Consider the following 20,812-nt stretch of genomic DNA (forward strand, 5'->3'; position numbering starts at 1 on the left):
GAACACTGTTTGTTATGTTTCGTGGTGCAGGTTGCACAAGTTTGTTTTTGTTGCTGTTTGCGGAGCCTGGGCTGTTTACAGAGACCACGTTTGTGTTAAAGGGACAGGCAGCTAGCGGATAGTAAGGAAATGTTTGCTGTATGTGACAAAAAATGTTTTAGCCTAAAAACGTGTGACATCGCTTAGAGCACCTTTAATTATAACTTTGTATTATGCATCACTATTAATTATGCATGATGGGAACATAATATCTTGTTCTCAAAGAATGTCACATGCCCCAGTGCTTTCACACAGCACTTCTCTCGTATGTTACAATTTCTCAGAATTCTTTTTAGCGTATATATTTTTAGCATGGATGCAGACAGAACTGATCACAAAAGGCCCCAGTTACATCACATTGACCACTGAAGTTACTCTTCTCTTCCTCTCTGCGGTGGTGGGTTTTTTTTTTTAGTCTGACTTTCTCTTCCCTCTTCCTCTTGTTCACGCAGAGCGTCTGAACGCTAAAGACTCACAGATCAGCCAGATCCTGACGGAGAAGCTGGAGCTGTTTGCGGACATGGCCGCGTCGGTGGGCACTGTGGAGGACGCTGGCTCACGCTCCCGCCTGCTGCTGCGCGGCGATACCTCCGACCTCCAGCAGGGGGAGCAGCTGCTCAAGGGAGCAATCACTGAAGGCAAGGCTCACACACGACACACCAGAGGCAGACCTCTAGTTTAGGACCAGATTTGATGTGAAGCCGTTCAGTTGTTAATTGTTTTGCTAGTTGTTAATACTCGTCTCATGTTTTTGGAGCCTGTGGTTAAAGGTCAATGACTCCCGGTCAGACATTAGTGGCCTTGGAGTTTTACAGCCAAAGGTACTGACTTGTTGAGTGTCTTGTGTTCTAGTGGAGAACCTGCAGAACCTGCTGCTGTCCCGCGTGAGAGAACCTGCTCCACGGTCAGAAGAGAGCCAGGGCTCGGGCGTCCTCCCCAGGAGGGCGGACACGTTTGGGGGCTACGACAGCAGCCCCACCATCCTGCAGAAGAGTAAGTCTGACCACCAACCCAGGGGAAAGACGGTCAGGGTGATCTCCACCGAACTGGTCTGTGTCCAACCTGCCAGCATATCATTTGTTTGATGCAGAATGCATCCATGTGATTCCTCTTAACCCATGTTCATTGGATAGAAGGTTGAGGATGTGTGGTGTAGACACAAAAGTATGTGTACACTCCCTTAAAAGCACACTCACACACACACACACACACACACAGAACCACATATATGTGTGTGTGCAGACACAGTGCTGAGGCAGGCTTGTGCTTGTCTGATGCAGACGGCAGCGTGAAGAAGACCAGTGGAGGCCTGAAGTCCAGAGAAAGGAGTCAGAGGGCCAGCTCTGACCCCCAGCTCAAGGAGCTCTGTGGCAGCCAGGGCCTGGACGAGTCTTCTGTGAGTTTTACACACACACACACACACACACACACATACACACACACACACACACACACACACACAGTGACTGTGACAGACATTCGCTCACACAGGAGGACTTTGAGGCTCTCCTTCCATACGGATGCTCACATACATTTTAGGATAAACACTCATGTAATCTCCACATACCACACACACCAAACACATGCTTGAGCTCGCTCCCAATTACCCATCAATGTATACACCATTTCCTGCACTCACTCAAATGAACAGACACAGACTTCCGAGATGTCCCAGCTCTGCCAAAGTTCAGCTTCGTTGACGCACATGTTGTCTCTGTCCTGTGAAAGCACTCTGTGATTTCCACAACAATTGACTCCAGCCAATGTTTAGTAAACAGCACCGGGAAGAATCGGATGACTCAATCCAAAGCTTTCCATGCCGTCATTGTCCGTCTGACTTAAAAAAAACAAAAAAAAAACAGTTCACTTGGTTGGCCTCTTTATTCGTCCCCGGTGTCCATGAGCCATGGGCTGACATTTAAAGCTCTTAAAAAGTGAGCTGGCTGTTAAAAGGCCTCTGGAAAGCCTGGCTCATATTTTCCCTCTCTCTGCCCCCAGCCCCCCCTCTCACAGGTAGATGGGTCCTCTCCAGCCAGCTGGAACCCATCGTGGACCAGCTCCTTTCCCGAGGCTGAGGTAGGGCTTTAAAGAAGCGGCCATTTTGTTTCTTTCCAAATTGCTGTGCAGTTAAATAATGGATAAAGGTGTTGTTATATAAGTGGAGTCCCAGTAGCTGTGCTCGTATGAGGTGTTGCGTAAGTCAGACTGAGCACTCACTGCCCACCAGCACCCACCCACCCCCCCCTCTCTCTCTCTCTGACTGATGCCTCTTCATCTCTCTTGCAGCAGTTCCTCCACAAAGTGCTTCATCTGTCCCAGAGGCTATACAGTCTGCAGGTAAAACATGTCTTGAGTGTGTGTTTTTCCCCCAAAAGCTACTCTCTCTTTGCTGTCCATTAAAATGAATGTTGGATGCCCTTAAGTTCTTTTAGGCATTAAACAGTGAGTAGGGGCAGTGGATTTCATGGTGCTTGCCAGACATTGAAGCCCACAAGCCCCAGAGTTCAGTAAAATACCCTCTCTAAGAACATCACTCTAAGAGTCACATTCTGATCGGTATTGCATGTTTGGGTGTATCTGTGCATGGGAGTCGGGATGTGTGTACATGTCTGTGTGTCTGCTTTTGCACAGGCATACCAAACGTGCTTCAGCTCAAAATACCAATCCACTACTAAATACCAATCTAAATACTTCAGTCCGTTCCAAATACCAAATGTGCTTCTCATTCCCCGTCTCCCAGGCGATCGTGGCGCAGCAGGACAGCCACCTGGAGCTGCAGCGGGCCTCGCTGAGCGAGCGCGAGCGGCCCGGCGGCGGGCGCCACCGCCTGGTCAACGTCCTGCTGGAGCAGGAGAAGCAGCGCAACCTGGAGAAGCAGCGCGAGGAGCTGGCCCACTTCCACAAGCTGCAGAGCCAGCACCGCAAGGAGCAGGCCAGCTGGGAGCGGGAGCGCGAGCGGCACCGCCGGCGCGAGGCCGAGGCCGAGGCGCGGCTGCAGCGCCGCGAGGACGAGTGCCGGCGGCTGGAGGCGCGGCTGGCCGAGGAGCGCGAGGAGCTGGAGCGACAGCGGCAGACCTACCAGGAGGACCTGGAGCGCCTGCGCGAGTCCACGCGCGCCGTCCAGCGCGAGAAGGAGCGCCTGGAGCAGCAGAAGAAGCTCAAGAAGCACAACACGCTGCCCAGCGTGCCCAGCGCCGGCCTGTTCGCCGGACAGGAGACGGGACAGGTAGGCACACAGAGCTAAGAGTGCCCACCTTGGGTCACTGCGCAGGAGACGGGACAGGTAGGCACAGACAGGGCACGGAGCTAAGAGTGCCCACCGTGGGTCACTGCGCAGGAGACGGGACAGGTAGGCACAGACAGGGCACGGAGCTAAGAGTGCCCACCTTGGGTCACTGCGCAGGAGACGGGACAGGTAGGCACACGGAGCTAAGAGTGCCCACCTTGGGTCACTGCGCAGGAGACGGGACAGGTAGGCACAGACAGGGCACGGAGCTAAGAGTGCCCACCTTGGGTCACTGCGCAGGAGACGGGACAGGTAGGCACAGACAGGGCACGGAGCTAAGAGTGCCCACCTTGGGTCACTGCGCAGGAGACGGGACAGGTAGGCACAGACAGGGCACGGAGCTAAGAGTGCCCACCTTGGGTCACTACGCAGGAGGCGGGACAGGTAGGCACAGACAGGGCACGGAGCTAAGAGTGCCCACCTTGGGTCACTGCGCAGGAGACGGGACAGGTAGGCACAGACAGGGCACGGAGCTAAGAGTGCCCACCTTGGGTCACTGCGCAGGAGACGGGACAGGTAGGCACAGACAGGGCACGGAGCTAAGAGTGCCCACCTTGGGTCACTGCGCAGGAGACGGGACAGGTAGGCACAGACAGGGCACGGAGCTAAGAGTGCCCACCTTGGGTCACTGCGCAGGAGACGTGACCGATCTATAAATAAGAGCTGTCTTGGTGCTTTTCTCGGGAATCCACACCCACAACCCATCCCCAGATCAGTATGAAGACAGGTTAGTGAGTCAGATATTCATGCCTACACACCTACACAATTCTACCTTCCTCTCTTCTTACTGTCTGCACACACACACACATGCATACACACATATGCACGTACACACAGACACGCATACACACACACACACACACACACATTAAAAACCCATATCTGCACACAGAAATAGGATGCCCTTGCTGGGAGACTTGATCAGTCAATAAATGGGCACCTTAAACTTGAAGGTCCGTTTTCAAGGGAACACTGCAACCACAACCCACCGAGAGAAGCACATGAAATCAGTCAGTCTGTCGGTCATACCTGCTCTCACCGGTTTAGTGTTCTCAGTCTGATGGTAGTCATACAGTGTCGATTCCGAGTCAAAAACACTTGGCTAACCCAGAGATGTTGGGATGGTGACGACGTGTCGTATGACATGATTCAGTGCGTCCGCCTTGAGATATATCTGTGTGGTCTCAATATAAGCTTTCACTCTAGCAGCACACACAAGGCTCATCCGTTCTCCTGCCTGCCTGCCACCGGCCTATGAGACATCAGCTGTCTGAAACTGGCAGCCTGGAACAATATGGCTCTGTGTGGGGAAGGCTGGTTTATCTTCCACCAAAGCCAGGCTGTTTACTGATTGCATGCAGGATAGGAAAGGCAATGCCATGAGAAAGAGTGAAGGAAAATCAAGAACAAGAACTTACAAATGAACGGGGGGAAAAAAAGCACTGTGGTGTTTGAACCAAAGTTATAACCTGTCACCCACCCCCACAGGAGCGGGTCCCCCCTCCCCTCCCCCCCCCTCCTCCACCCTGGCTCCTCCACCTTTCTGCCTCTACTCCCAGCTCCGTCACAATGCCTCATATTGTGTTGCCGTGCCAGGCGTTGGCGATGCCGTAACTTAAGCCTCCTCTTCAACGGCATGTTGCTTGGGTCTGGGATCCTAAGATTTGGGTTTTGCTTCCTTTTGCTAGTGCACAGGTATCCTGTTCCTGCCAGAACAAGCTGCAGTGTCCCCAACACCCCACATCAGCCGATAGGAGTTGAAGCTTGCCGACCACCCCACCCCTTGCTATCATAGGGTCGATGGACGTCAGTTGCCTCACACACACACACACACACACACACACGTACGTCACCAGCCACTGACCTAGCCAGATTAATTTCACGGCCAGCCAGGCAGACGTTCTTGATTGGCAAAGATGTTTTTGGGGCCAGAGTCAAGAGTCTGTCTCGGACTCTGACGTGCCTGACACAAATCCACCATTCATGACACCCCCCACACTTGCACCCTCCCCCACCCACACACCCTGCAAACGTCACGCATTGATCGAGTTAAGGCTTGGAGGAGATATTTTCGAGGTATCCTTGACTTGCCTGGCTCCTCTTCGGTTAAGTCGTAGCTCATCAACATCACGCACGCACACGAACAAACAAACACACTCTCTGTCCCTCTCCGTCACTCACTCACTCACTCACACATACACACACACAAATCACTCACTGATGCAGCCTGTCTGAAACTTGTGCAGCTGACAGGAATTATCTGCGCTCCAGGCATCTAATTTCTGCTATGAGGTCAGGCTGTCACGCCGGACGCTTCCTGGCCTCGGGTCTCTGGTCATCTCCCTGTGCCCTTTGGCTTACACGCAGCACTGAGATTCACCCTCTGCTGCCTTGTGACACCCTGGATAAAGAGAGAGAAGGATATGGCCGTCTGTGAGCTGTGAAGAAAGTCACTTTGTAGTCTTCAGAATGAATGGATAGAATTGTAGGCTCTACTGTGGATCACTATTGAATTTGTGCATTTTGGTGTAGCTGTCATATGTTGGCAGTTGCTCATCGCTGCATATTTCAGACAGCTATTTTTATAGCAGAATCCCAAACCCTCTTGCTTTTTCTCTTTGTTTATTTTGGCATGGCAGCCATTAAACGCTATCTTCTTGTCTAAAGTAACCTCCGCCTCCGCTTTTTGCTTTTTTTTTTCGGGCTTCGTTCCAAGGCAACGCCTCCTGGGAGTTTTCATCAAAACCAATCATTAGAGAATCGACAGCGCTGATGTTGAGACGCCGCGGGCGCTCGGCTATTTCGTAACCATCGTTTATTCCTCTCCGGTTGTCTCTGGCAACACGTCTGGACATGCCCCCGGGGCCGAGGCAGCTGCCGGTGGTATCTCTGCGCCGTCCGGCACACCTTGGCACTGTTATCAATGTGTACAATCAGTTTGCCCTCAGGACGCCTAGAATGAGTGTTATGAAAGAGAGAGAGTGAGGCATTTCATCTGATTGCTACATGTGTTTCTGGAACAGACAGGAACATCTGCCTTGGTTATGCGTTGAGGAGTTGGGGATTGTGTATATTTCACCAAAGGTACATTACACGCCTGATAAACATTAAGACATCTACCTGGCTTCAGTGGTGACTGATGATTTGACTAACAATAACTGAATCTGATGAAATATAAATTTGGCAGCCATAACCTCTCCAACTTAAAATAGAAACCAAAGAGATTGTTCAGCAACACAGGACGTTCTTGAGAGATCATCATTTACCGATGAGAGTTCTGCGGTGTGATCACCAGTTCAGTCCAGTCTGTGGGGTGACATTAACATAGCTGACCCTTTGCAAAAATACATTGTTTATTAAAGGCACCCTTATCTGTTTTTTGACCTTAACATAAAGTTTCCAAAACCATTTTGATGGCAGATTACCTCATAACATGACAAACGGCACTTCTGCCATTTTTCTGCCATTCGGCCCTCTGTAGGCGATTACCGACCTAGCAACTTTCTAGTTTCGGGTAGGAAACGCTAAAGAGCTGCTATGCTACAGGAATTCAGAGATATTTTTCTACAGACTGCTGTCGGTGCATTCCTTCTATCGGAGTTATATTTATACTTTGTTGCAAAAGATGCGTATTGAGTTTGTTTATTATTGTGCTTCTCAACTTTGCTCTCGGGGGGACCCTGAGAGCAAATCTTGTTATAGGGTGCCTTTAATGGCAAGCATTGCATCTTTCTGGTAGGCTATGCTTTTAGGCAGACGTGGCTTTAACATCTCCTAAAAATGAAAGGTAAAAGTACAGTCCATGGCTCTTTTTTGGCAAATTTGAATGGCTAATTGCTCGTTTCAGTCTAGCTGTCTCTTCAGTGTGTGTGCTCAAAACAACTCTAGTGTTTGTACACTGTCCTGGCTCTGGAACTGGAAAATAAACAGAGTGGCTGGGCCTGAGCCATGAACAGTCCCTGCCAGTCAACACACGTGCTACAGGAGCACTGAAGAGTGCAATATGAACACAAATAGCAACATACATCACCAATATCACGAGACCGAAATCCTCACCGAAAGATGCATTCCCTAATTTGCTCTTCGGTACATAGGTAAGAGATTACGAGATTAAGGGTCTGTGTTAATCCAGATATATGACACGGGTGAGTGTGTGGTTGGTAAAGGATATCCCCACGCCTGTGACTCAGCTGTAGACACAAGGCGGAGGCTCTGCTCCAGTCAATTTGTTTTCTTACTGGGAAGCTGTCAAATGTTGCACTATCTCTGCCTACCATTCCGCTCGCTTACCTTGAATAAATAGATTGTTCATGCATTTGGTTGGACTGCATTCAATTCATGGATAAAGTACATCGAACACGGATTACTGGCGATAAAGACTCTAAGTGGGTTGTGCCGGGATATTGCGAGATACGGCTGTTGTATAATACCTAATTTGGTCAATGAGCATTAGTGTCATGTTCTGCAGCTTGAGTTGCCCTTGCCCATGGCACGGACATGAAGATCTGCCCTGGAGCATCCGCCTCCACCCCAGCATTCCTGAACCATGGCTGTTAGCCCTGGGCCAGTTGAGTCCTCTCTTTTTCTCTCTCTCTCTTTCTCTTTTTGTTTCTCACTCTCTCTCACTCTCTTTTGCTCTCTTTCTTTCTTTCTGTTTCTTTCTCTCTCCCTCCCTCCTTGTCTTAGTCACTTCCTCACTCCAGGGTTCACATCACTGTGTTCTGGAACAGGGCCAGGTGCTTCACTCCTCCTGTGGACTTCAGTGTCCTCAGGGCTCCATATCTCTCCTTCTGTTTTTCCTCTCAATTCTCCCTCGCTCTCTCTCTCTCTCTCTCTCTCTCTCTCTCTCTCTCTCTCTCTCTCTCTCTCTCTCTCTCTCTCTCTCTCTCTCTCTGTCTCTCTCAGTCTCTTCCAGTATCTCCTTGGGTGCAGAATTCAGGCTTGACTTGCTAACACTTGGGAATTAGTCTGGTACACATCCTCTCATTTGCACAGGGAAGTACGCATTGCTCCTTGTCAAACATTGTTCATGTGATGCTTCACATACATGAGTCAACATGAATGGCCAGGACGTTGACATTAATTGATGGCTTTAAGTGGAGGTCATGTCGATGCATTTCTCTCGCTGAGTCCGGTTGAGAGTGTGTTGCGGTTGCTCTGGCGTTGCTAAGTGTCGTGACTAATCAAAGTGCTCATCCTTTGTCTGGCTCCAGGCATCTAATTTCTGCGATGAGGTCAGGCTGTCACGCTGGACGCTCCCTGGCCTCGGGGCTCTGGATATCCCCTCTCTGCTCCGTTCCCTCTGGCTAACCCACAGCACCGAGATTTCACCCTCTGCTGTCTTGTGACACCCTGGCTAGGAAGAGATATGGCAGTCTTCTGAGAGCTGTGAGAATAGAATCTCTTACTAGCATTCAGAATGAATGGAGAGAATTTGTCCTGTGGATCACTACAAAATTGATGGCCTTAAGTGGAAGCCTTATAGATGCAAAGCTTGCTCACCTCTCTCTCGCTAAGTCAGATTGAGAGAGCGTGTTGCGGTTGCTCTGGCACTGCTAAGTGTCGTGACTAATCAAAGTGCTCATCCCTTGCCTGGATCTGTTTTGTTCGGTTCACTCGTATGGCGCTTGAAGCTTGGTTCGTAAACACCAGCCTATAAATTTATTCTCAAGTACTCATGTAACAAACATAACATGAGCACCACTGTGGTGGAACAAAATGCTGACACAGGTCGTAAACAAGGGCAACAGCGGCAACAAAAGATTTTTTGGTGTTTGGATCAGAGTCCTGGCGGCTGTGGTTGCTGAGACACTCTTGAGTGTTGTGAGTAATTACCCATCATGCCCTGACGGTGAGCATGTGCAGCCTGCTCCCCATTACCATGGTGCCTCAGCTCTCCCCAGATGTACCTGATCCTGCCCGCTCTGGTCCTGGTGAATAAAGATGAGACCCGCCAACCACCCTTGTGATGAGTGACCTAGTTATGAGAGCGGTGGTGGCAGGGGGCACCTGAGTCTCACGTTTAGGTCGTCAGCAGAAACGTCAGGGCTCTTTAGTGATAAGTATCTCAGGCGAGGCAGGATGGAAGGGGGGGGGTGGGGGGTGGTTGAAGCCACAACCTGTAATTATCTATAAGCACCCTCTCATTTGAAGTGCGGCTGGAGCTCGGCCAAGACTGATTGTTTATATGTTGTCAGTCAAGGCTTATGTGCATCGGTACAGCCGAGCCCAGGTCTTTATTTATTGAAAAGCCCCGGATAAGTCCCTGCATTTATGGATGGCACCTTTCCTGCGGTGCAAACACAATGGACCGCCTGTGTGCCGAGGACGCCCGAGCTGGGAAAACTGCAGCCTCTGCCACTCCCCAGGGTTCCACAAAGACTCCTCTGTGAGCTCCTGGAACCGGTTCTGTGGTCGTTGCTGTTCCCAGGTTCTAGCACACCTCAAACAGTACGTACTCAGGGACATCGGCGCTGCAGAAGGGAAGCCTAAGTGCCGAATGAACGGTTGCCTGCTTGCATGACCCCTCACATACCCTCTGGCCTTGGAAGGTGGAGTTGGATGATCTTCCTCACAGCTGGAGACATCTGGTCCTGTGGGAGATACCCTCCCACCCTGTTCCCCTGCTCCTCACCCTGTCGCTTCCCCCCCCCCCCCTCCCCCCTTCATCCTCCTCCAGCTGGGACTGGAGCTCTGTTCTTGTGAGTCACACAGAAGACGGCCTCTCCCACACAGCACCCGAAAACCCTTCTGGGGCTCCGCATACAGAGACATTCTGCTTTTGATTTAAAACGAGCTTGTTGGATGTCTTTCAGGCGTACTTCAAACATACTTATATGTGTACTTATGCACTATATAGCGCCCTATGTAGAAAATGAGTGGGTTTTCTCAAGACATGAATTGTCGGAGTAAGATAAACCTCTGTTTTTAGTGCTTTCTTTTGCAGGCAGATGGACCAGAAGTTAATTCAGTACTACTCCTAAGCCTCTGTTTTCTGAGTTTAGTCTAAATATATATTGCAGGGAGTATAAGCACTGTCATTTGGAGCGCTCGCCGGAGCGATGGCAGCCTTACCGCCTCCCTCTCCTCTCTGATACAGAGGCCAATCTGTAATCATGTCAGCTGTGGCCATTGTTCATCTGGAACGTTTGCAAGTTGCAACTGCACTCAGATCAGCTGCAGAACTTCATACACACACACACACACACACACACACAAACACACACACACACTCCGTGCCGCCCGCTGGTGTTTCTCATTTCACCCTCTGGCCATAAATATCCGTCTGGCACACGAGCAGATTCTGTTTCCCCAACGACGCGTCGACGGGCCCTTCTTCCCTCCCGCTCGTTAGTCGCCATGTTCAAAGAGACCGCCTGCTTCGCTTTCAAAAATGAGCAACAGTCAGGACCTCGTCAAACCATCTCTCCCCCAGGCTCTTGGAGACGTGAAAATATAAAACATGTTCAGCAGGCCTCAGTCAAGCCAGATGTGCTTGCTGTTCACCATTAACTGTTTGTTTACCGTCGGTTAATTTCACAGTTGCCAACAAGTTGGGAAAATGTATTTTTAGCTCTGTACGTTATGTAGATTGACTTTGTGGAGATTTGCTTTACTATTTTTGCCAAAATTCATGGACAACATCCACAGCAAAAGAATCTTATCTATAAAGATAGCTGTGTCTCTTCACACTAAAGCATACTAATATAGAGGAGAGTATGCAGAAGAAGTAAACTCCTGGAGTACTAATGTTGATTCATGCTCTCTGTGTGATAGTGCACACAACCCAATCTCTCCTAATGTTCCTTTTCCCTGTCCTCCCCCTTCTCCTCTCCAGCACCTCCCGCTGTCGTCCAGCTTTAACGGGGAGCTGCTGCTAGGCCTGGGGACGACAGTGGACCCGGCACTGCCGCCCAAGCCCCTGGTGCGCTCCAGCCTGTCCATCTCCCCGGCCGACTACCCCGAGCGGCCCGAGCTGAAGCCGACGACGGCGGGCAAGAGCTCGGAGGTGCCCATCCACTTGATCAGCACCACCAACCAGCTGCACAAGCAGGGCGCCGTCCAGCAGCAGATCCCCACCAAGCTGGCCGCCCTCAGCAAGGGCAAGGAGAAGGGAGGCAAGGGCAAGGGCTCGCACCGCACCGAGAGCTCAGGTGAGGGAACACACACACACACACACACACACACACACACACCTTTTTTTATCTCACTCTCCCACCCAGACACATCTCACACTCTCACACAGGAATGTGTGACTGTATGTGATCATGTGAGTCCATTCACATATGCATATATAGACTCGCACTGCTCTACAGCTCGAGTGAGGAAACACAGACTCGTACTCTTAGAAGCCTCTCTGCTCTCATCAGATCGGATAGCTCGATTATTGTGCCTCACTTTGGATAAAAGCCTCTTCCGAATTAATAAATGTAAACGTTGCACGCTCCTACTCCCTCATAACAGTAATACCGCATGCTTTGTTTATGTGCACAGCCTCCGTGGACATGAAGCAGATGCTGCCCCTGAAGCTCTCCGCGCGGGACGACGGCTCTCTGAGAGCCAAGCGCTCCATCAGCCCCAGCCTCCAGATCCACATCCAGCCTCCAGGTACCATAAACACAGCAGAGCTCCTCTCAATAAGACCTACAGCAATAGAATAAACATACACATCGACACTTACACTACAGAAACCAGGTCTGATGCATAAAGCCCATTGTTTTGTGTGTGTGTGTGTGTGTGTGTGTGTGTGTGTGTGTGTGTGTGTGTGTGTGTGTGTGTGTGTGTGTGTGTGTGTGTGTGTGTGTGTGTGTGTGTGTGTGTGTGTGTGTGTGTGTGTGCGTCCATACAGAACCAGTGAACCCTCCAGAAGTCTACTATGAGCCCCCGCCGCCTCCCCCACAGCCCATCCACCCCAGCATCACACACAGACCCCCCAGCCAACTGCAGAATCTGCCCCCACCACCATACAAAATCACGGAGGATGTCACCAAGGAGGATGTCATCTTCTTCTGAGGATCCTGCAAGCCTCGTGCCTGTTGCAATGCATCCTGGGACCAAAGGGAGGCCCGGAGCCGTGTAAAGCACACAAGCACATGCAGCATTTCTTTTAAGAACATCTTTTTTTTTTTTTTTTTTTAACTAGAGTTTTATTCCTCCCCCAACTAATGCCACAAACCAGACTTTGGGAAAAAAAAGAACATTTTAAAATCAAACGTTGAATTTTGTGTGAAGATGATGCAGGAAGAAAAAGAGAAACATTTTTAGATGTAGATGTTTAATAAGAGATGATGTCTGGCAGAATCCAAAGACTTTAAAGAAAAAAAAAAGTGATGAAGGAACAACAAAAAAGGAAGGCAAGACTGAGGAGGAGGACGATGACTACCACGATGATGAAGGTGCAGGGTGATGAAGGAAGACTGTCATTGTGAGCAGGTGTTACTTGAGTTTGAGTGTGACGAGAGTGTTTCAGAGGAAGGTGAGGGGGAGGAGCGAACCTCCGAAATTGGGTGACTTTACCTCACGCCATTGAGGTGGAAGCTTTGCACTCTGCAAAATAGTCATTTAATGGCACATGTGGTGTCCTTATTCATTTGTTTCTTTCTGTCTACTTTTTTTTTTTTTTTTTTAAAAGCTGGGCCGTGTACAATGCCAATCAAAGCTTAAAAGCAGCTGTGTCGCTCTGCTGTTTCAAAAAAAAAAAGAACACTGAAGTTAAGAATGGAGTATTTTCGAGGTTTTAATTCGCTGAACACTGTGGAGCTTTCTTTGCACACCGCAGCATGCTGTTTTATGCATTTCAATTCCACTGCTGGAAATTCTACAGCAGCGCACTCGCCCTAAGGAGCCTGTTGGATTTAGTTTTCTCTCGTCAAGGAGTATCTTTTCTCTGTGAAATATACATCCGTTTTGTGAATGGCTCATTTGATCATGATGGTGATCAGTGGTCTGTCTTTAGTGGTCACACATTTCAAACAAAGGCTTGAGGTATGAATGATGGTTAACGTGATGGTTTAATTAACGTCATAATGCTGTAATCTCTACAGGATCAAATTCTTAATTCTGTGGTTATGCTGTGAAGATCCTCTCGAGTAGTGGCTGAGGGGCTGTTTTTATAAGCCTGTAAGCATCAAAGAACCTAGATGTCAGAGACCCTGACCGTAATGAATGACTAAATTCAGAGCTTAGATATGTACTAGAGCTGGATAATCAACCTTATGACGACAAGCACGTGACATACAAACTCCTGGTACACCTTCAAACTGTTGCTGAAGAGTTGTATGTTCTCTAATGCTGGGTTTCCTAAAAGCACAACAGCAAGTCTCAAGACTGAACATCTTTGTGGATCAAAACCTGTTGCACTGTATATATGATCTGCTCTGCTGTGGTTGTATAGGTGTTGTGATGTCAACGTTCCCAAGCTAAGATAAGTGCCTAAAGGCCATGATCGTTAGCTGAGAGGTGAGTAGCAGGATGGACAGGTTTCACTGAACAACTATCCTCTGTGGTGATGGTGTATTAAGTCTTTATGGGGGAAAATCACTGTGTATCCCTGTGATGTATATATACTTTGTAAGCTCCTCATGCATCCTTAGTGCATGGTCACGTGGTGAAGCTACCTTTTATGAAGGGATGGGGAATGTATGTGAGAGCTATTTTTGGTTAGAGGTTTTAAGTCTGAAGTCTGTTTTAAAGTCAGAGGAAAACTATGCTATGTGTAGTGAACTGTATCCTGTGTTTTAGGTTGTTTTGATGTTTGATTATTTTTAGAGGACTGTGCATTGATGTCGCTTAATAACATTTCGAGACGAGAGTGGGCTATCTTGTGAACTCTGGATGTTTTTTCTCCTGTCATACATTTTTAATGTTGACTGATCAAAAAATGATTCTCCACACATTTCATTCGACTGACCAAAGAGACCACACAAGACCTAATTGCCCCCCCCCCCCCCCTTACCGTGAAAGTATACTATTATTACAAAAAAACCTACCCTAAAGCCCTGGTCATGTAAAGTCACTGTGCCCGACCCTGCTGGTAATCCTCCGTTAGATAAGAGTTTTAACACTCCTTCAGGACACGCCATTGTGCTGTCTCCGAGACTCTCATCAGGTGCAGGAGAGGCTGAGTGAGCAGGATTGGAGTGTCTGATTAGAACACTGGAGCTCGGCTGGACTCTGGGGGGGGACGAGGCCCCTCCTGCCCCTGATGGTGGAGAATGTGCTTTTCAAATGCCAGTCAAGATGGACCCTTTGATCAGCGCATTGAGCAGCTGAGCACTTTAGATGTGTCCAGGAGCCCCCAGTCCCCTTCCGAATGCCCCAACCCCACCTCACCCAACCCTTCAAGTCCGAAGATTCTGCACGCTGGGTGAAGACTTAAACCTGTCTGTGATTGTACCGCCACTGGCCACTTGAATCTCTGATGTCTTATGAAGAAAACTATATTATTTGGTAGCAGCCTCCTGTCTGCCACTGTGTCTGTGTCAGTGGAGATTGCTTGTTGAAAGGTTATCTGTAGAAATGTGTTAGTTTTACCTCTAGGTATGCTTTGAGGACCTTGTGTAATGTGTAAATATCACTTTGTTTTTGCATACCACCAATTTACACTAGTCACTTTTTTTGGATAGTAGCAAACTTGAAGGGGAAGCCTATATTAATAATGAAGTATTTTGGTCGTGATTTGACTGAGGTTTGTAGCACGCTGGGCAATGATTTGTTTTCTACTGTTATTTTGCATCACTCCAAAACATAGAGATCTGTTGACACACAACTTGCTGCCTTAGGAAAAAAAATAATTTTAGTAATAAAATGTCTTCAAGAAACTTGATCTCTGTGTGCGTGTTTGTGTGTATGTGTGTGTGTTTTATGGTGCCAAGTTCTGTGCTGGAGGATACAGAGAGAAGTGATTGTGTTAGCCACATAAAACACAGACCAACACAACTTTCATACACAACATCGCCTGCCAACTTCAGTGGAAGCTTCCAGAAGCTCTCGGGTTATCTTTTCACTTCAAAAAAACACTCAGAACTCGACCCTGCTGCAGCAAGTGAAAATAAAATCGTGGACGGTCACATTTGATATTCTTTACCGTAGAGGCAATATAACGTAGCAAGTGTAATGTTATGTCTCCGAGCCAGTCTCCATCACTGTACATCTGGCTCCAGAGCTGTTGTTCCTGGCACCGGGCCCTGGGGGCCCCGAGACACAAAGCCCAGCTTGCTTGGGACCTGTTGGCCATTTCTGGGGACAGGCCTAATTACAGGCTCGCAAGCTATTTTCAGGTGGTGCGGCTTCACTCCGCCGATCCCTGCAGGACAGACCGAGTGGCCAGCTCTTTGCATCTTATTTTTTGCTGTGCTCTCAGTGCAGGGTGATGCCACCACTGTGTGTCTTATGTGATTTTTGTGGCCTCTTTTGTCTCCTGCTGGGCTATATTTGGGGCCTTTCCCTTTGCGGAGTTGCTTTTCCTCCCCCCAAACCCACAACCCCCCACCCCCCCCTTGGGCGGCGCGCGAGCCAGGCGGGGAAGTGCTGGATGTCAACACTGTTCTTTTTCCAATTGTAGTCATTTTGTGTTGAGGCTTCAAAGGGGAGAAAAACAAATGGAGAAACCCAAAGTGCTCATCTGTGGAGAAAATGGATTTCAGTCACTCACTCCATGCAGTCAGTATATGCTGCAAGCATTTGGGTCCGCAAGGCCCCTTCTTCACATTAGAGTAATTTAATGTAATGCGATAGCATATCCTTGATGGTGGGTTGTAGTTTCATTGCTCTCTTGCCATCATAAAGAATGATTTTCCTGCAAGACAACTACAACTTTCTTCTAAGGCAGCGCAGAAGGTGATGAAGTGATAACATGCTTTAAAACACGCCAGTAACTTCTCTGGTGGCAATAATGTGTGTGTGGAGGCAGGGTGTGCAGTGCACACACACCCAGGATTATGTAAGCACTCAGAGGAGCGGCCTCTTTCAAGGCCGCTCCAGCAGTCTGCTGAGCTTTGAGGATCTCTGTACGGTGCACTACAAGTCTGTCCATACTGGGTGGCTAAGGTATCCCTGGCAACAAGTTTATGGGATGGTCGTCTTTATGGCTTCTTGTGTAACTGGTCTCTATTCCAAGCGCTCACTGAAAGCTCATGGGCATGAATGACCGCTCTGTCTCTCCTGGACATCATTTAGATGTAGATAAAAGATACTTTATCGCTGAAAGGACCACAACTCTTTGTCTCTCACAGAGAAACCGATAAAATGCCTGCAGTCCTCTTTACCATGTTTTTTCCTTCTGTTCTACACAGATTGGACGGTTAGAGACATTGGTCTTGGCTGACGAGGAGCCAAACCCCAGCCTTTGATACTGGGCCATGTCAGAATCAGGTTGCAGCGCCTCGCTTTAGACAGGGCCTCTCATGGAGCTGCTCCTCTGTATTTAAATCGTTTTTATTTTTGAAGGCGCCACTAAGGTGTCTTGTTTTACATGGCAACACGTGTGTACGCCTGTCACTCCTCTCAGCGCTGCAGAGTTTTTGAACTGGGGGAAAGGTCCCTGCGATTAATAGGAAACGGAGCTGGAATTCTCCCTTTTTCTATGTTTTTTCCCCTTGCATTTAAAGATCCTTCTGCTTTGAGCCAAAAAACCCCAGGGTTGCCAAAGTCAACAGTTGCCTTGTTGGCAGACAGGCTGGAAAACTCCTTTAAACTCCTTAGGTGTGATTGGGCTAATTCATGGCTGTGTTCTTTCCAGTTGGATTTCACTGTTTGCATGCTCATTGAGTCACATCAGTTTTCCAAACACACACAGGATATTTGCTGAGCTTTGTCCGTTAGTAAGAAACAACATCTAACAGGGATAGAAGATTACATATAATCTGGGCCCTCTAGGGTTCCTGGCACTAAATAAACGATCATGTGAATTGTTTTTAGTGCCTCAGCTCGGTAATGTGGGTATGAACAGTAAAATAAGTTATTTGCAGAAATGACTTATGACATTGTTTGGTCTTCTTTCAAGACCAATTTCTCTAACTATAAGCATCTTCTGACTACTGGGAATTTCACTCCTCCATCTGGTCTCTGTTATTTCCTCACCTTAGGAAGAAACATGCACCCACACTCTTGTAAGTTGTATTCCCACTGCAGTCTTTTGAAGTGATTGAGTTTTTCCCCTCACACATCTTTTCTTAATTACAAATTTTTCCATTTTTCTATTTTCCTTTACACTTTATTTTTTTTCAAACAGCCACATGATATTTATCTTTAGTGTCTGATTTGTTGTTATCCTCTATTGTGTCACTGTCCTACTTCATAAGAAACTGTCCTCACGGCTTTTGAGAAACACTTCACTAAAAAAAAAAGTTATATATCCAGAAACAAGATCCTCTTTTTTTATCACAGTGGGCCTGGTGAGGCGCCTCTCTCTCTCTCTCCCGTGGAAATGAAGCAGGTTGCAGCGCTATGGACAAACTGGGGCATGAGTAACTGGGGAACATCAGGCTCCCGTCTCAGGCAGGGCTGGAACCACGGGGGGTCTGACCCCCTGATGGCGGGAGTGCAGGGAGGGGGCCGGTGATTTAGAGTTTAGAGGACCGAGACATCCCTCCCCAACTGTAATAGCAGTCGCAGGAAATAAAGGCCACCTGACCTGTCCTTGTAAGTGTGTGAGAGAGATGGATGTCTGGAGTGTGTGTCTCTGTGGAGACTAGAGAGGGAGGTCTGTGTCTGGTTTCTGATCTGGTTTGTGTCTTTGTGTGTGTGTGTGTGTGTGTGTGTGTGTGTGTGTGTGTGTGCGCGTGCGTGCGTGCGTGCGTGCGTGCGTGCGTGTGTTTGTTGAGAGGTGTGTGGTGTGTATGTGTGTATGGGTGGGGGATCATGGTGTGGTGGTTTGTCTGAGACTTCGGACCGGGTTGAGCCGAACAGAGAGAGCTTAGGGGTGCATCTCAGGGTATGGGGTGTAGGGAGGTAGCACAGGCAGTGTGTGTGTGTGGGGGCGGGGGTGAATGAATTATCACATGGCTGCCTCAGATAAAAGTGCTGCTGCTGCTGCCGCCCTGGCCCTCGTGCCAGACATGTACTGGGAGAGCGAGTCCCAGCGCGGTGAAACGTGGCCAGCTGGCGGCTCTCTACACGGCGGAGTTGGAGCACAGCTCCCGAGAGCCTGCCCTTATCTGGGCCTGTTTATCTGCCATTTAGGCCGCATGTCTTTGATAAAGTTCGCACAATCCCCTTCAGAGCAGAGGAGTGCCACACCGGTTTATGCAACCAGGAAGAATAAAACCCCCTCCTCTCCTCTCCTCTCCTCCCTTCCTCTCGGCTAGGCCTTTATGCCTACTGCCTGGAAACCTTTTGTCTTTCTCTCAAGCATTGGATCTTGGCAGTTTTGCGTTACACTGTGAAACCTCAGATTTGGAGTCATTTCCTGTTCATTACCAGCAGCTATTTCAATTACTTATTAATTAATTGTCATTTGCTACAAAATCCTGATCAATCCTCGAAATACACAGGAATACAAGAAACATGCAAATATATATGTTATTTTATAACTTTAATGTATATATAATAACTCCACATTAACTGAAAAAATGAAATTGTTTGGTACAGTTGGCTCACACCAATTGAACACACTCTACAATAGACAGTAAGTGGGGCATGTTCCAGCAGGTGCACATGCTATTGTTTGGACAGCAGGCATATTTTAAAGACCCCCCTCTTTTACAGCCAATTGTCCTCTCATTCCCATGGTAGCCTGCAGAGCTATCTGTACTGTACTGTACTGTACCCCGTGGACAGGCCCTGCTTTGGATATGCATGCCTGTGACTGGATGAGCAACAGCAGTGTTAACAAAGGACTGAGCGTCCACTGTTAACGTCTCTGCTTCATTAAGCCTGCAAAGCCCAGAGCTGAGAGAGGGAGAGAGAGAGAGAGAGAGAGAGAGAGAGAAGGGGAGAGAGAGGGGGAGAGAGGGAGGATGACACGCTTATACCCCAGAGAGAGACAGATGCACACACATTTGTGCAGAAGCTGTGTGGCCGTTGTGTTGTATTATTCATCCTGATGGCAGTTAGCATGTGAGGCGTGGGCAGGGAGGCGAGGAGGGAGAGATGAAGAGGGGGTAGGGGGGCAGGTTTTCTTTTTTGGAGGGGTAATTACCGGTGCACAGACTCCTCTTAACAAGTCCGGGTTGTGGTGCACAGCTGCTGCACTCTGCTCATCTCTGAGCCAGCGAGCGGCAGATCCCTTTGAAACATCCGGCGGCCCAATCAACATTGGCTTGGCTTGAAGACACAGGCTTTTGTCTACTGTATCCTGAGGCGGAAGCCTTCAAAGCCACCCCCACCCGCCATCTCCCATACAGTGCTGGATTTTTTTTTGGGGGGTGGGGGTTTGGAGTGGTGCAGTGGATTCCAATTAAACCCACTGCCTCCCACGCACATGACTGCTGACTGCTTTGCAGGGTGCAGAAATCATCCAACCATGCAAAGCCTCCTAAGAATGTGAGTGAATAAGTAATGCCGCATCCACCCCAGCATTTCATTGACTGTGTCTTTCTGTTCCTCTGCAAGTCTGCCTATCTCATGCTTGATGTATTCATGTGTGTGTGTGTGTGTGTGTGTGTGTGTGTGTGTGTGTGTGTGTGTGTGTGTGTGTGTGTGTGTGTGTGTGTGTGTGTGTGTGTGTGTGTGTGTGTGTGTGTGTGTGTGTGTGTGTGTGTGTGTGTGTGTGTGTGTGCATGTCTGTCTGTCTGTGTGCGTGTGTGTGTGTGTGTGCGTGTATGTGTGTGGACAATGACAGAGGCAGGAAGGCACTTGGTGTCCAGCTACTTCATGGTGTTTCCCTGGCCCCTGATCTTACAATGGAGCGTTAACCTGAGTGTATCAGCGGTCAGGCGAAACATCAAACGCCGGGGCTCCACACAGTAAGGGTTACTGTCGGACCCAGCCACTGGTGAGCTGGTCAGCGTTGCAGAGCCTGGGGAGCCCCTCGCTCGGACCGGCGCCCCTCTCTCTCCCCCACTGTTTGGCTGTAATTATTCGGTTATTATGTAAACAGAGATTACGCTACCAAGGGCTTCAGCAGCGGCCGAGAGCGCCATCCCCATCGGAATGCTCGCCGTCCCCTTCAAAGACGAGCCTCCAGTTTGCACACAAACACACACCCACACACATACCCACACACACACACACACACACACACACACACACACACACACACACACACACACACACACACACCATTAAAAATAGCTGCCTCGGCTGGCCTCTGCCAAAGACGGGCCGTTTAATCAAAACCGAGGATGAGAGGAATGTCCAGCTCTCTCCCATGCCCATGCTGACCGGCTGCGTCTCTGAGTGCCTTTTGCTGTGGTGAGTGATAGTCCAGCAGTCAGTGACGGCTTATTTAATACCACAGTGTGGGCACTGCTGCTGAGAAATGACTGGCAAAAAAAGCAGAAAAATGACAAGAAAACAGGATGACGGTTCGGTTTGGGTGGCCGTTTT

The 20,812-nt window shown here is 48.9% G+C and overlaps 1 protein-coding gene across 2 annotated transcripts in view; it reads left to right on the forward strand.

Annotated features, from left to right (window-relative positions):
- arhgef18b (rho/rac guanine nucleotide exchange factor (GEF) 18b) overlaps positions 1 to 15,149 on the forward strand; it is a 40,911-nt gene extending 25,762 nt beyond the window's left edge. For both annotated transcript variants that reach the window (XM_076278739.1, XM_076278740.1), the window contains 9 exons: positions 492 to 677; positions 892 to 1,032; positions 1,320 to 1,435; positions 2,038 to 2,115; positions 2,326 to 2,376; positions 2,780 to 3,265; positions 11,163 to 11,478; positions 11,819 to 11,932; positions 12,174 to 15,149. In XM_076278739.1, coding sequence (XP_076134854.1) covers positions 492 to 677; positions 892 to 1,032; positions 1,320 to 1,435; positions 2,038 to 2,115; positions 2,326 to 2,376; positions 2,780 to 3,265; positions 11,163 to 11,478; positions 11,819 to 11,932; positions 12,174 to 12,337 — 1,652 coding nt within the window. In that variant the 3' untranslated portion in view covers positions 12,338 to 15,149. The remainder of the gene's footprint in view (positions 1 to 491; positions 678 to 891; positions 1,033 to 1,319; positions 1,436 to 2,037; positions 2,116 to 2,325; positions 2,377 to 2,779; positions 3,266 to 11,162; positions 11,479 to 11,818; positions 11,933 to 12,173) is intronic.
- The last annotated feature ends 5,663 nt before the right edge of the window (positions 15,150 to 20,812 follow it).

Source organism: Alosa pseudoharengus, unplaced genomic scaffold, assembly GCF_046254945.1.
Source record: "Alosa pseudoharengus isolate Yale_2024_CS ecotype anadromous, Long Island Sound unplaced genomic scaffold, YU_APseudo_1.1 YU_APseudo_1.1_scf_11, whole genome shotgun sequence".
Lineage (NCBI taxonomy): Eukaryota > Metazoa > Chordata > Actinopteri > Clupeiformes > Clupeidae > Alosa > Alosa pseudoharengus.